Source organism: Lissotriton vulgaris, chromosome 8 (genome assembly GCF_964263255.1).
Source record: "Lissotriton vulgaris chromosome 8, aLisVul1.2, whole genome shotgun sequence".
NCBI classification, from domain to species: Eukaryota; Metazoa; Chordata; class Amphibia; order Caudata; family Salamandridae; genus Lissotriton; species Lissotriton vulgaris.
In genome coordinates, this window is record NC_141696.1 from 829533785 (window position 1) to 829549314 (window position 15530).

Below are 15530 nucleotides of genomic sequence, written 5' to 3' on the forward strand. Positions count from 1 at the left end.
TTGAGACTGCCACATAAATCACACATTCTCTTAGCCACTCGCATCCCAAACTTCTCTTTCTCCTCACTCCATTTTAGAAACCTTATATCTCACTCTTTTTAATTCCTCTTGTCTCTCTTTCCTCACTAACCGAATGTACCCCACATCCTCCACTAAGCCCCGTAGCCCTGTCAAGGCACTGCTCGACTTCTTGGAGCAGGAGACAGACCTTGTGATTTTAACAGAGCTCCATTTCTTCCTTTCTCTTGATTCCTCTCTCCAACTTTTATCTTTTCACACTAAATGATCATCTAATGTTTTTCACTTCACTATCTCAGGTGCCTCCACCTAGGAACACGTAATCAATGGACAAGAACCTCTTGAACATTGCTCTCAACATCTACAACCTGAATTCTGAATTAAAGCCGGACTTCCTGTTCATCAATGAAACCACATTAGGACATAATGCTTCTTTGGTCATTTCCAGGATCCCCTTACAGACCACAAGCTTTCAAGAATTCATCAGGACTGAATATAAATCACTTCTTGTGTGCTCGCCAATCACCTGTTTTCTCATGCTTGTTCCTTCTGATACACAGGCCTCAACCCATCACTCATAGGCGTTTCCTAGGTGCCATCTCTAACATGGTCGTAAATCACAACATACTTAGACCAGAACATCTGGGTTGACGAACCAAACTTTACACAACTAGAAATACTCATGATGAACCTAGGAGTTGTCAGATTATCCCAGGTTGCCTCTACATCTGTACACTCTGCTGCACACTCATAGAACACAATATTTCTGATGCTTGAATTCATCACAGTACACAGGAAACCTCTGTTATTTGGAGCAATCACCACCTCTTTTTCTTCATTGTCAACCTCCACATGACAACAACAACTACTGCAACAGTGACCAACAAGAGTATCTACAGAGATTGGAACAAACTCAAACCCACAATGCTTAACTCTAATCTCTCTGGCATTTTACAATCCAGACCAGTAACAGAATTGTAGTAGCTTTACCACAAATCTTTCAAAACCTGTGACAGACACATATTGCTTAAAATGTCACTCTTACCTAATTGTTAACCGATTGACCCCAAGGCTCAACAAAAAGCTTAAGATGATGAAAACAGAAATGTGCATGCTGTAATGCTGGTAGAAAAAGTATATATACAACCAAAATGTCAGAGCACACATTAAGGAGGATTTATATCAAAAAGTTTAAATGACTTCACAACTCCTAGCTGATCTCCAATGTGAAATGCCCCCCCCCCCGGAATTACATAGTATCTTCATAGAATTCTGCAACTCAAAATGCACAACCACAAATAACCCTCCTTCCTCAGCAGCCTGTGATGCCACTGCAGACCACCTTGTCTCAACAGCAAAGATTTTACAGTTTCACTTCAGGAATAAGAAACCAGCAACCATACTGCTGTCACCACAATTAATTGGACTGTGAAAATCTGGCCATGGCACTCTTCAAACAACTCTCTGACTCAATTTTTGAAATTGGTCAAAGTAAGTGACCCATCCAGCTCATCATCAGACCCTTATCCTTCTCATTCACCAAGGAAATAATGTTCTCCGCAAATGTAGCACTCCAAGAACTATCACCAACAATTTTCTAACTACCATGTACCTACCCAAGATCTCCTACATCAGATTGGTCGTCAAGAAGAACCCCATTCCACCATACTCAGACAGCAGCTGTCATACAATCTCCATTTGACCCTTCTCAGCAAAAATAATTGAAAGAGTTTTTTGTTATTAACTTATCTGGCTTCTCTGAGTCAAGCACCCTACTTTCAGACTAACAAATGTGGGTCTTGAAGCTGAGGTGGGTGTCTATGTAAAAGTCAAAGCACTCTCGCTGTTGTTGAACCATGGGCTATACCTGTCCAGATTCATCTTTGAAAGCCATTCGTGCATATCTTGTTGCATGCAGCCAATGCTGCAAGTTTAAAGTACAGCTAGATATGATTTACACACTGGTCAATAATAATGGCCATGCCAGCTAGAAGGACTCTCATGTGGACCACATACAGGTTGAAGATCGCTGCTGACAAGATGGAGATTTAGGGGATACCACAGGATGACATATGCCTTTGAGACTGACTTTCAGAGCTCATCTGGAGTAGCTGTGCTGTGTTCCCCAGATAAGATAAGAACCACTACAGGGCGATTCTATCATCAGTCATTCTGACTGGGTAGGTATTGAAAAGGGCTGATTGATCAACAATGTTGAAATCTGCAGAGATGGAAAAGAAAAGGGCATGGCTCGTCATTGTCAGAGGTCTGAGGAGCATCATCAGCCACATGGATAGTGACTAGCACTGATCAACTGCAGTCAGGATCAGGACTGATTGCTTGCAGAGAGGTGTCACTATTATTCTTTTTGTGAATCTAGTTTGAAAAGACTTTCTTAATAATCTTCCCTAGGATTGATAGATGAGTGATACATTGGTAGCATTACGATGCCAGTTTCTTAATAAATATATCCGCATAATAGATCAGCTCCGTCGTTTCTGTTACATAGAGTTCTTTAGCATAAGAATGATCTCAGACAGATAGAGGATTTGTACATTTTGATTAGAAACCCTCTTTGCACAACTTAATTTTCTACTGAAATATCGTATTACATCACAGTTCATTCTATTAAGCTAGTTGAGCAAATCATGTTGTCAGGAGGAGGAGATTTGAAGATCATGTTTGCTCCACCTGTGGTGCCACAATCCATGATATTCACAATCATTGAGCAAATAATAATCTATGCTGTCTCTGTGTGAACAGTGGGAATCTCTCCGGCTTCTTTGTCTTCCCTTGAAGCTTTCAAATCCGGCCAATCGCACTCGCGTGCTTTCACATCATCTCCAAGCTAAGATATGCACTGATTTAGGTTATCTGCAGGACAAGGTAGATGTAGCCTAATGAAACTCCTAACCTGATGTCAACAAGTGTTTAGCCTTATTTTGTCTCATCTGCCAAAGTCTTCAATTTAGAAGGCACAGACCATGGTCTTTCTACAGAGGATACTGGCTTCTAAAACACTCATAGCACTAATCGGCACGATTATCCAATGACTTACATAACGTATCGATGCACCACCATGTCTTGTTGATAACTATATCTTATTTGTTTCAATAACACTATCTGCATATGTGATTATCTACCACAGAGGTAAGCCTAAAGTACTAACCTCTAATACTTTTCATATCCGCTCCTCTTGTAACTCTTGTTCTGTATAACTAAACAACCTTATGTTGATCCTTCATGGGCCTCTTATAGGGTGAGTGATGACTGCAAATGCCCAAACCCTTCACAATTTGTAGTGATATGAACTTGAAATATTCATGTTCAGCGCTCAACTAGTCTCTTAGATCTAGCAGTAGTAGGCAAAAATAAAATAAATAAACCAATCTCTTCTGTTGAGGCAATGGTGTGAGGCTCTTTCTTTCACATTCTCATTTATCCTGCCAGCCAGTCACTGAATGATGTGAAAGTTTGGGGCATTTAACTCCTGGCATTGTATGAAGTCAGCTCAGAGTAGGATATCGCATAATGCTCTTAGTGGCCCTAGTGGTCATTGGGTGCGTTAAGCATCATAAATGGATTCAAAATCAAATCAAATATCAATAGCATATATAACCCCAGCTGCACGAGCAGAGAATAGATTACACAGTAATTTACTGCGATAATTTTTCAAAGTAGAATCTCTTCAAATGCAACTGCCATAGAAAATTGACGGAAAAAAAATCAATGGAAAATACGGACTTGGATATCTTCAAGAAATATATGTAGAAAAGGGGAAGGGGCCACCTGGGCACAGATCCTCCGTAGAGCAAATTACTTTTGTTATTTATGCTATCAAGGGTATTGCATCGACTAACAAAGGGGCCCACATTTCTTAGTTGGTGGTCCCCTTTATACTTTGGACACGCGGTTGAAGCAAAGCCAAAAATGCTGTTGGATTTGTGGATATGGGTCTATTTTTCATGTGTACATATGTTTGTAAAAACACACCATAAGGGGTCTGAGGGGATTTTTAAGGCTCAACAATATGTTTGTATGAATGTAAATGGTTTTTGTGTAGTGCCAGCTTAGCCAAAAGGCAGTGAGGCACGGTACAGTCTCAAAGGCAAAGAAAGTCAATTTAAGGGTTAGCCCCTGGGAGATGGTCATACTTCATATAACTTTTGACCATGGATCGCAGTGTATATGATGCCCTTAAGAGGGGCCAGTGTGCGATGTGGGAGGCTATGGAGTAGGACAGGCCATGGAATACGGCATTGCCACCATTCAGATGCAAGCGTAAGAGGGCCTTAATTACAGTTCTGAATCGCTTTTTGGCAGGAATAGGTTTACTTTTTTTTAATAGAGAGAGCTGATAACAGGCCTTCTTAATTTTATTGGTGATAGTTTCCTTGAAGAGCAAATCAGTGCCCAGAGTGAATGTGAGTGACTTGACAATGGGTGAAAGTTGGGGCTGGAATACATTCAGGTTCATGTCATTGAGTTAGGTTTCAATTAGTTCTTGCAGCTGTTCTACGCGATTAGCAGCAATTCTGTTTCGGTGAACTTAAACTTCAGATATGTGCTACACATCGAGGCATTAAGGAGTATTTGAGTCATTGGATGTCTGGCGAAGAGGAATCTTTAAAATATAATTGTGTGTTGTTGGTGCACTGGTGAATTCTGATGCTGTTATCAGTGTGTAGAGCTCCAAGGGGCTCCATGCAGTGGTTTAAAGTAATGGGGGACGAGATGGAACCTTGGGGAACTCTACAGATCATAGGGATCTTCAGGGAACTGGAGGTGCCCATATGAATGATGTAATAATCTCAAGTTGAAACACCAGTACAATTGATTAGAGGAGCTTATCTGACCTGGCCCAGCCTTGACCCCTATGGGTAGCAGTCATTTTCAATTGTGTTTTTTTATATAGTAGCGATTTATTATATGGAGGATATGTTGGAGGTCAGGCCCTCCCACTTGCAAAACATGTCTTTGGTGATAATAGCCAGGTAGGAATTTCCTACTGTTATGTTTATGTTTCTCAATGTGTCCTAGGTTCCACGGATTGTAGGGCCAAACTGTGTCATGCACTGTAGAAAGCAGACAAAGTGGTGACTGAGGCTGGACCTAACCAGAATAAGAGCAGCTTAATTTGTAAAAAAATAAATAAGTGCCAGGGCCCTTTTCAGGAGGCCACTGCAGCTTTCACCACCCATTACCCAAGACAGTGCAGCCACTACCAGTAACAACACAACTATTAACCATCTCACTCCTACAGATGTGACTATTTGAGGCCCCCAAAGCAATAAGATTGACTTGGGAGCCATGTGTTTGTCCTTTTTAGGTCAAGCGCTGTTCTAGTGAAGATCTGCTGTAATTCAGTACGTGAGGGAAGGTCCGCCCACTCCCCCAACTATATTTTTCAGTTGCTTGTGTCTTTGTCCTGCGTAAATGCTGCCTTCCGATTCGTTTATTGGCTTGTTCGTGCCTACTCATTATGGCCATGTCGTCATTTGTATCCTCCCATGGCTACTTGCCCCTTTATTTCGAGTATTACATGGTACATGGTATTTAGACTGTGAGCACTATTTCTCCTACTGCCTGCTCTACTCCCCCCTCCCTCCTGTTGTCCATGACTTTTCACCCCCTCCCCCCGCCCGCACTCCCGTTGTCCGTGCCGTCTCCCCCTTCACTCCCATTGTCCCGGCCACAGATAAACAGCCACAATATATTATGTTCAGGGCTTTAAGTGGGTGTGAGAAAAAACCCTAGGCAGTCAACAAATAGGCAAACAAGTAATATAAAGTGACAGCAAAAAAAAATCATGCATGGAAATTTTAAATACAAATAATCATGATTTTAATGAACAAAGATAAAAATCATACAAGTAACTGGTATAACCATTACCTTATGATAATAAAAATTAGTTAAAAAACATACAATTCATACATTTATTACATCATCATGTAAAGAACATTCCTACAAATTAATATCATTGGTATCAGAAAGGAACAACACTGTGGCGAGTAAAAACTCAATGCGCGTTTCGGCGTGGACAACGCCTTCTTCAGGAGTTACACAGTGATATAGTTTATGAAGAGTTATAGGACTTGTATACAGGAAAACACACAATTAGATCCTGCAGGTTCGGCAGAACAATGGCCGCAATGGATATAATCATGATATATAAAGAACAGAGTGAACGGTAAAATCAGGAATGTGATGATATCCACAAGTACCGATAAGTTTAAATATTGAAATTCCTTAAAAAGTAGCGCTGTGTTGTCTATACATCAGCATACTCTAATTACGATGCTTATTCATTGCAGAAACATCGATCCTTTTGATGTCCTCCTCCGAGTGGGTAAACTTTAGAATTTAAAGTAAGAGCAGGATAATGCTCTCAATGTAGCAACGTAGCAGGGTCGCGACGTGTAGATCCGTCTCAAAAGCGGAGGGGCGGAAGAATGCTACGTTGAGAGCATTATCCTGCTCTTACTTTAATCAAAGTAACTGTACTTCGAAATCAAAGTACAGTTACATTTACAGTAGCAGGCTATGACATTGAAGTATAACTGAGGAATATCTCACATAACTGACAAGCCTGTGCAGCAGAAGAAATTACACGCCATAGGAGTTTGCCGAAGATGAATCACCGTAATAACAAATGGAGTTCCTTTGCAATAACCAGGCCTGCCAGTGTCATATAACAATATCCATCCTCTCGCCATAAATATAACAGCACAAAATGCAACCCCCAGTCCCTCCCTCTTATCCCTCCCCCTCCCCATTGGCTTAACAACTATATGTGATCAAAGGTGACAACAAGTCACAGCTGTGTCAATAGTGAATTAATGCAAAACAGCAAACAAGGATGCAATTCTCTGCTGTCAGAGGTAGTTCCCATATGAGAAACCAGTGTAGTCATCCCCCTAGGGAGGTGTATCCCCTCAGGGTGGCGCCTCTAATGCTTGCGCCTGACTCCTTATCGGTGTCGGTATCCGGGATTTTCAATAATTGGACTAGTGCCTCCGAAGCCCTTGCCATCTCTAACGCCCTGTCACTTTTAATGCAGGCTGTCAACTGTAATCTCGTGGACCTCTCACATTCCGTCCATTTAATAAACTCAGTGCACCATCTCTGAAAACTAGGGCCCTTCTTGACCTTCCAGTGGCCTGTAATCTCCCTCTTCGCCAACAAAAGCCCTAAATGTATAAACTAACTTGTTCCCTTATTCCTAGAGGTGTGGGGGAACCAGTGTAGCTAAACAAAGGCCTATAGTGAATTCTATGTCCCTATCCGTGACATCATGCAAAAGTGTTACCACCCTCTCCCAATATGTTCCAAGTTGAGGACAACTCCACATCATGTGACAAAAATCTGCTCCCACTGTGTTACAGCGCGGGCACATTGCCAAATTCACATTACAATATTTATTCATTTTTGAGGGCGAAGGTAGGCCCGATGGAGAATGAAAAAAATTGTAATGTACTCCTATCATAGTGTAGAGAGGATGTTTCTTAATGGCCTGAGCTGCCGACTTTGGAGCAGGAGACCTGGTTTGAGTCCTGGTGTTGAACTGCGATGCCGGGCAAATCACTTAATCTCCCCGTGCATACCAAAGATGAATGTGTCCCTGTGTATTGCTACTGGTGGTCATGTAAAAATGCACACAAAGTGAGTTTTATCACCTTCAGCCATTCACTAAGTGACAGCTGGAGGGTAGTGTAGCTCTTTTTTAGTTATATTTGCTTCCCTCCTCAACTCCCTTCGTACTTGGAATTCAGACGGCTTTTTTTTTTTACTGTTTTCTAACAAATTCTTTGTTTTGCTCTGACAAGGAATTTATTGGCCTCAATCACCTTAACCCCTTCGCTGCGGGGGATATTTTCCCGCTCTGCTGGGGGGGAGGAGGGCGCGCACAGCGCCCGCATGCTCAGGCACGGCGCTCCGGTGCTCATGACGAGCTCAGCTCGTCATGACCACACCCGTTCCCGTGGAACGCTCAGCACAGTAGGGGAATTATCCCCGCATGCGAGCGTTCCACGGCTCATGACGAGCTGAGCTCGTCATGAGCACCGGAGCGCCGTGGCTCATGACGAGCTCAGCTCGTCATGAGCATGGAAGGAGTTAATAATTCGCAGATGCACTCTTTGTAAACACTCCTCTGTGCTTTTATATTGCTTAATTGTTAGTGCCCCCCACCCAACCTAGCGTTTTCCAGAGAAGCCCTGTTCTTTGAAACTGCTTGCTCACCTGGTCATTCGTAAGAATAGGATTCTGAGAAAGGCCTCTATTGGAATACTTGGATTTACCTCCTGGCTTGAGTGCAGAGCTACAATTTATGGCTTGCTCACAACTTTACCTGTTTTCGCAGAACCTATTGCAGCTTTCCAGGCTAAATTCAGATTTTTTTTCCCAGTTTCGTTTTAGGTACCAAAATATACACACACGTGAATTTTACACAAGGAATAAAAAGTGCAAAATATATATACATATATTTTTCTGTAGAGATTTTCTTTCTTTGGAGTAATCCCATCACTTAACTTCCTCACATGTTCAGGATTTCACCTTCCCTTTTGTGCCCTGGAAAAAAAGATAAACACTTTGTCTTTTGAAAAGTACTTTGTGAATGTCCATAAAGGTTATGTTTCTGGTTGTTCACCAACTTGCATGGCATTCCTGCGGTGATTGCTCACTGCACTCCCATCAGTCAAAAAAAACCTTTTTAAATTCTAAAGCAGTTTTGCACTCCTAAAACTATCTTCCCGTGCCACTATGTCAAGCTTGAATACACAAATAACTCTCAATTGTGGTCGATTGCTTTTGCTATTTTGATGTGTGAAGGTCTTTGCCCCACCCTAAATTTGTCTGAAAGCACAGGGTTGGTGTAGGGCATTGGAGAGGTCAAGGCACCAGAAGAGAAGGTGTTAAAACATTTTATTCTGGAGTTATCTGATGTGTATATGCTCTTAGGTTAAGAAAAAGATGGCTTGCGTGCCAGGGGCAGAAAATCAACTCACCAGGACGACTGGAAGGCCGCAGGGCTTTGTCAGACAGTTGCATTTCAGGAAAGCTTCACCAACCTTTTAGACCTTACTAACCCAGGGATATGGGCATTTTGTTAAATCTTGATATTCTGTTTTAAATGACATATTCATTATTTGGATTAAGTGCTTAGTTTGAAATTGCAAATTCACTGAAAAAAGTCAGAAGAAATGCTTGACAGCATGGTGTTGGTGCATATGCCAGGGTTAAGCACCGACGTTCACTTTAGTGGACTGGTAATTAATTCAAGTGCTTGTATTCCTGGTTGCAGGAAAGTACATCTACTGCAGAAGCATTGCTAATGGAGTGACACATTATGTCAACAACAGCACTGTGAAGTCCTCAAAGGGCGTTACCTTGGAGCAGAGGTCTTCAAACTTTTTTTACTCTGAGCCCCCCCTAAGCAAAATGTTTTGAGGTCGGGCCCCCCTCCAAAACTTTATGGCAAGGATTGGGGGAGCGGGATGGACATGGCTGCGTGCAGGGAGCGGGGCTTATGAGATGATTTCAGGAATACTTTTTCTATATCTTATGAACCACACCAAATATGAAACTTATAAAACAGCAAATGCATCAAACAAAAACAGATATCCCAAACAAACTGCTCCCCATAATTGGGGTGCTGTGAGCCCCTCACACTCTTTGGCCCCAATGCAACTATACTTGCTGCACTAATGATAACTGCAGTCCTGAGTAGCAGGCTACCTCCTCTGCCTCTTTTACCTGTTCCCCACCATGATGGTTCATCATCTCTATCCTATGCTTGAAAGGACAATACGCTCGGATGCCCCTTTTTTTAAAGGTAGACAGTCATAATTGTGATGCAGTGGGCCCCACAAATTCCTGGGCCCAAGTCCTTCTGCATCTGCATCTACTCCTTTATGATAACCAGCAGTGGCCACTTACACACTTGGCAGCAGTACCAGCTTCAATAATGTCCCTTTAAAAAAACAAAAAACTTAATTGTCCCCTTCTTTGGGGTATCTCTCTAAAGAAGCGGTCTCTGGCCATTTGTAAACATTTGCATAGAGTGCTCCCTATTCTGGGCCTTCTCTTTGACAATATCTATGAATGTCGATCCTTTCCTCTGTCTCCTAGACCATTTCTGTGAGGCGCCAAGGATCGAGAGGATTAGGGCTCTGCATCTGAATGCAACCCTGCAGGCCTTCTACCAGCCACCCCATGGACTGGGCTTTCACACAAAAAACTTCCCCTGAATGGTAATACTGACGTTGACATGCCTGTGCCTGAAATTGAAGTGGGTGGTGGTAGTGCAGAAAGTTAAAAAAGAAAGCGGCCTTCTTACCAGCCATTAATTGATTGAGTCACTTAAAGCCAGAGCCACTGGAATTATGTGTTTCTGCAGCAGCAGCGCTTTTCACAGATTTCAATGACAAAAAACTTGATTCTAGCTCAAACGGAACAAAAGTTACTTAAAGCGTGACAAAGTGTTCTGGAGCAGTGGAAGGCCCTTTGCAAATTTACCTTTTCTTGCTGGATAATTTAGTCAAACCTGTCGCATAATTGTGTTCTCTTCTGCTGAATAATTCCAGTGGATCCGCTTAAAGCTTTATGGTGACAAATATCTATTCTTTTTAAGATGTAATGTAACAGAGTTATCAGCTGGGATCTGGAATAGTGGAGACACTTACAAAAATGTCTGCATTAGATACAGTTTGATTACTTACTACTAAAAAGCATATTTTGTAAGAACTTGTTTTATCTCAATCACTGCATCATTTTGCAGCAGTCTAGCTTAGAGTATGTAAATACTGTTTTAAAATAATGACTTACATACTCACAGTGCTTTCTGCCACAGGCTGGGACTTCTTAGCACTATAAACAGGGCCATTGGAATTATGCGGCTAGAGAAGGCCAAAATATGCAGCATGGTTGACTAAATTCTGCAGCAAGCAAAGGCGAATTATGCTGCATATTTTGTGATAGCATTACTGCACTATTTTGCTATTTTTACACTTCTTAACATTGTCCTGGCCTTTATTACCCCTCATAAGTACCACATTAACACCCACATATAGCAATACGCAACAGAAAGGTGACTAGTCAACCTTTAGAAAGGGCCTTCCACTGTGAGGTAACATGTGTTGCTGCATTTTTTAATCTGCAAATTATGCAGCAGACAATGGATTATGTGGCAAATGCGGGAAAACCATAACTATGCGCTGTAAGTTCAGGGTGAGCGTGAAAGTGAAGGGTGAGAATGAGGACCGAGCTGTCTGAATGCAGGATGAATTCCCAGACACTTGAATTTAATCAGCATGTTATGGGCGGGTGCAGGGTTTCAGATATAAGTTAAACTATTGTTATTATGGAATTAATCAGGGAATCGAGGGTGAAGGAAATAAGTAATGTGCTGATCCTGCAACAAACTTCCAGTCTTATGATTAGGGTTGCCAGCTCATTATTTTGATATTGCAGACGGCACAAAAATAAACAGTCACCTAAAGCCCTATTTTCAGCACTAATCTGTGCGTACTTCGAAAAGCCAATATAAAGTACTTTTTAATGTGTTCTAGGGCTGCCTGAATGATTCATGACTGAAAATAAAAGGAACAGACAGAATGTCACATTACAAATGAATATTTTATTTAAGACCATATTTAGTGTCAAAGCAAGGTCTTTGCAGGCTCTTTAAACATATATGGCTGGCATTTTTTTCTATTGGCAACCCTTTTTTGTATTCCTTTTCATGAAATGCATCTTCACACTACAGCAGTAAGTTTAAAATGCAAATGTAAGGAATAGGCAGAGTCGGGGCCCAGGGGGTACTGGAAAAAGAAAAAAAAACTAAGCTTAGGTAACCAATTTCCAAATGTATGCAAATGGTCTTTAAAGACCTGTGAAAAACTCGGCTGTGCTGGAGTCTTAATAAGACTCCAGACACTGCCCAGCCGAGTCCCCAGCAGCACACCCACTGACCTCTGGCCCAGGGGCACTCTGAGGCCTTCAGAGTAAATGAAGACCGCCTGGAAATGCAGCAAATAAACATAGCTGCACTTCCGTCTACATTTACATGTGCTGGCAGAGGCCTTTGCGCCCCCCTGGGAACCCATCCACGCCACCCCAGGGGGGCGCACCCCACAGTTTGAAGAACTGTGCCTTGGAGTAACCCAGACCTTGGCCAAGCCTTATCTCACCATAAGCATGGAGAACCCCTGCTTTGCCCTGCATTGGCTGATTTAAGACAGAGCAGGACAAGCAAATACATTCTTACCCGTCCTCCACCTGTTGAATCATTCAGCGATGTGGCTGATAATCTGGCCTTTGACAGATTTAGGAACCCAGCCAAAAGAAATACCTCTTTCATTGACACGGTGCAGGAAAGGAACATTCAGTCATGCTTTTTTATAAAAATGTGGGGCTTGCTGATAGTATTTTTAGCACCACATTTATAAAAAACAATCATTCAAAGGAAAAAAAACATTGGAAAACGATTTCCTCACATCAGACATGGAACAGCTCTAAAACAACCTTTGCAACCAGGCCATATAATTGCACTCAGTATACTATCCCTCAATGCCACACACTTCCATGCCACACAATTCAACTCTACATGTTTCCATTTCACACCACATAATTCAACAACAAACCACATAATTCAACTCAGCACAATTGCACAACCCACCACATACATCCAATCCACACCACAGAATTCCACATATGCCACAATATTCAACAGCACACGGCATATCACTCCACAACACAAACTACCATCCACATAATTCCACTGACACACAATCCCACTCCGCATAATTCCACTGTACTTAATGCCACAAAATTACTATCCACATATTTTCACTGCACACCATTCCACATAATTCGACTACACTAATCTACCCCACACCATTCCACAACTAACGATTCCAATCCAAACCCACATACTTCCACTCCACACTACACCACATACATCCACTCTACTCTAAACCAAAACAGATCTGTAAAAGACATTGTCATTTACAACGCCAATAGTTCTAACTCTCACAAACGTAAGACCTATTGCATTGCAATGCTTGTTAGCGTATATTGAAATAATAAATAACTGTTGTTGTACTCACCTCCATATTACACAAACAGCAACACCATGTTGCAAGCTGACATAAGGGCTGGTGCTGAAAATTAAGTGCCGGTGCTGAGCACCGGAAAACACAGGCTCAAATTAAGCACTGAATGAGAGTGAACAGCATTTGAAGACATGCAAACTTTAAACAGAGCATAGACAGCCCACCCATCTTCCCTTGTCACTCAAAAGGCCCCGCCATGTCCTAATACTCTGTGCGGGTCGAGTAGATGAAAAATAAAATGGTAATAAATTACAATTTTAGTTTTCATCTTGGTGGCATTTGAGGGGCGCGACGCTCCTCTGCTCCAACGGAGGAGCCGCCCCTGTTTATCTTTTGCATAGACTGCGTCAAACACTGCCCTCTTGCGTCAAGCCTGTCCATTGACTGTATTATTACATTTATCATTTCACATGAAAGTTCAAAAGCGCTATCTATGTGATTCAGACCAAGAGATTGAACAATCCAGGTGCCTTTCAGTGAAATATTAACATTTTAGTTTGCCCAGTTCTCAAAGAATCTCGATTTGTAATTTCCAGATCCGTTGAGTGCCTGTGGATGCTATGGAAACATTGGAGCAATTGACACCACTGGTGCTTCCTGCCGAACTGCTTCGGGTGATCTGTTAGGCTATTGCGGTAAGCATAACTTCTGAAATTCTTTTTACTTAATGTTTATGCGATGGCACAAATTAGTGATACATTACATTTATATGATAGATGATTCACAGGGCTACCTAATGAAGATGTCAATACTGTGCTACTATGTGGAAAGAAAGCGTTTAGCACAGAATTCACAAATACTGGCCCCTTCAGTGCAGCAGTGGACCTCCCATGAAATCATGCTCCCAAGGCATGTTTGCCTGGTAGGACAGCGTTCCTACGTTAAGGCCTGACTGCTAGGAGTGTTTGCCACCAGGTGAGGCACACATCCCATCTTAGCCTTCTGTAGATATGATGCTGTCATGAGGTCTTTCTTTTACACAACACAGCAACTTTGGTTGCTGGTCTGCATCACGTGACGTTTAAATAAATTTACCCCATAGTGTTTCAGGATGATTTAAACATGTCCGTGCATCACTTTGTGCATTCTGAAAGAGTATCTTACGTACAGAGTGTGCATTGGAGGGCATATTTACTAGAAAATGGCGCAGTGCTGCAAGCTATCTTGGTGTGCCGGGCTGCGTCATTAGGAAATAGCAGGGATGCATCGTATTTCAGCCACGGCCCGTGGAGGGAGTTTCGGTGGGGCGCAGAGGCGGGCAGGGGAGGGGCATGGTGGGGGTGCTAAAAACTGGAGTATGGACAATTGAAGGTAAGTAAACAATTTAATTAATAAAACGAATTTCGTAGCGCACCCTGCATCGCAAAATGCAATGCAGGGTGCGCTACGAAATTAGTTTTATTGATTAAATTGTTTACTTACCTTCAATTATCCATACTCCAGTTTTTAGCAACCCCCACCCTGCCCCTCCCCTGCTCTGCCTCTCCGCCCCACGAAACTCCCTCCACGGGCCGTGGCTGTTGTATTTACAGAAATACGACAGATCCCTGTGCTTTCCTCTGCTCTGCTCTGCCGCACAATTGGCTACCTAGCGCCAACGCAGGCACCCTTGCACCATTTGCAAGGGTGCCTGCTTGCAAGGATGATTGTTTTTGTGCAGGAAGTGACACCTTCCTGCCCAAAAACAATCATTAATGGCATTTTCCTCCCTATGTGTGCTGCAGATGCAACACACGTTGAAAAGGCAAAAATGGAGGAGAAATAAAAGTATTTCTCCTATTTGCGCCACTTTAACGCCTCCTCTGGGGAGGGGTTAGAATCTGATGCCATCCCAGGTTTACGAAACCTTGGAGCATATTTACTAGAAAATGGCATGGTGCTGCAAGCCATCTTGCTGTGGCAAGCTGCCTCATTAGGAAAGTGCAGGGATGCATTGTATTTACAGCAATATGACGCAAGATGTAATTAAAAATGTATGTAAATATATAAAATATTTATCAAATTCTTATCATGTATGTAATAATTGTTGAAATTTGTCCATCTATGTACCACCTTTATCAAAAATAAAAAAAAGGAAAGTGCAGGGATGCATTGTATTTACAGCAATATGACGCAAGATGTAATTAAAAATGTATGTAAATATATCAAATATTTATCAAATTCTTATCATGTATGTAATAATTGTTGAAATGTGTCCATCTATGTACCACCTTTATCAAAAATAAAAAAAGGAAAGTGCAGGGATGCATTGTATTTACAGCAATATGACGCATCCCTCTGCTTTCCTTTGAGCTGATGCACAATTGGCTGCCTAGTTCCAATAAAGGCACCATGGTGCAAGGGTGCCTGCAATGCAGGGATTATTGTTTTTGTGCAGGAAGGAACCTCTTCCTGCAC

The 15530-nt window shown here is 42.1% G+C and overlaps 1 protein-coding gene across 2 annotated transcripts in view; it reads left to right on the forward strand.

Annotated features, from left to right (window-relative positions):
* LOC147698063 (lysozyme g-like) overlaps positions 1-15530 on the forward strand; it is a 171939-nt gene that overhangs the window by 54552 nt on the left and 101857 nt on the right. For both annotated transcript variants that reach the window (XM_086934732.1, XM_086934731.1), the window contains one exon: positions 13670-13768. In XM_086934732.1, coding sequence (XP_086790858.1) covers positions 13670-13768 — 99 coding nt within the window. The remainder of the gene's footprint in view (positions 1-13669; positions 13769-15530) is intronic.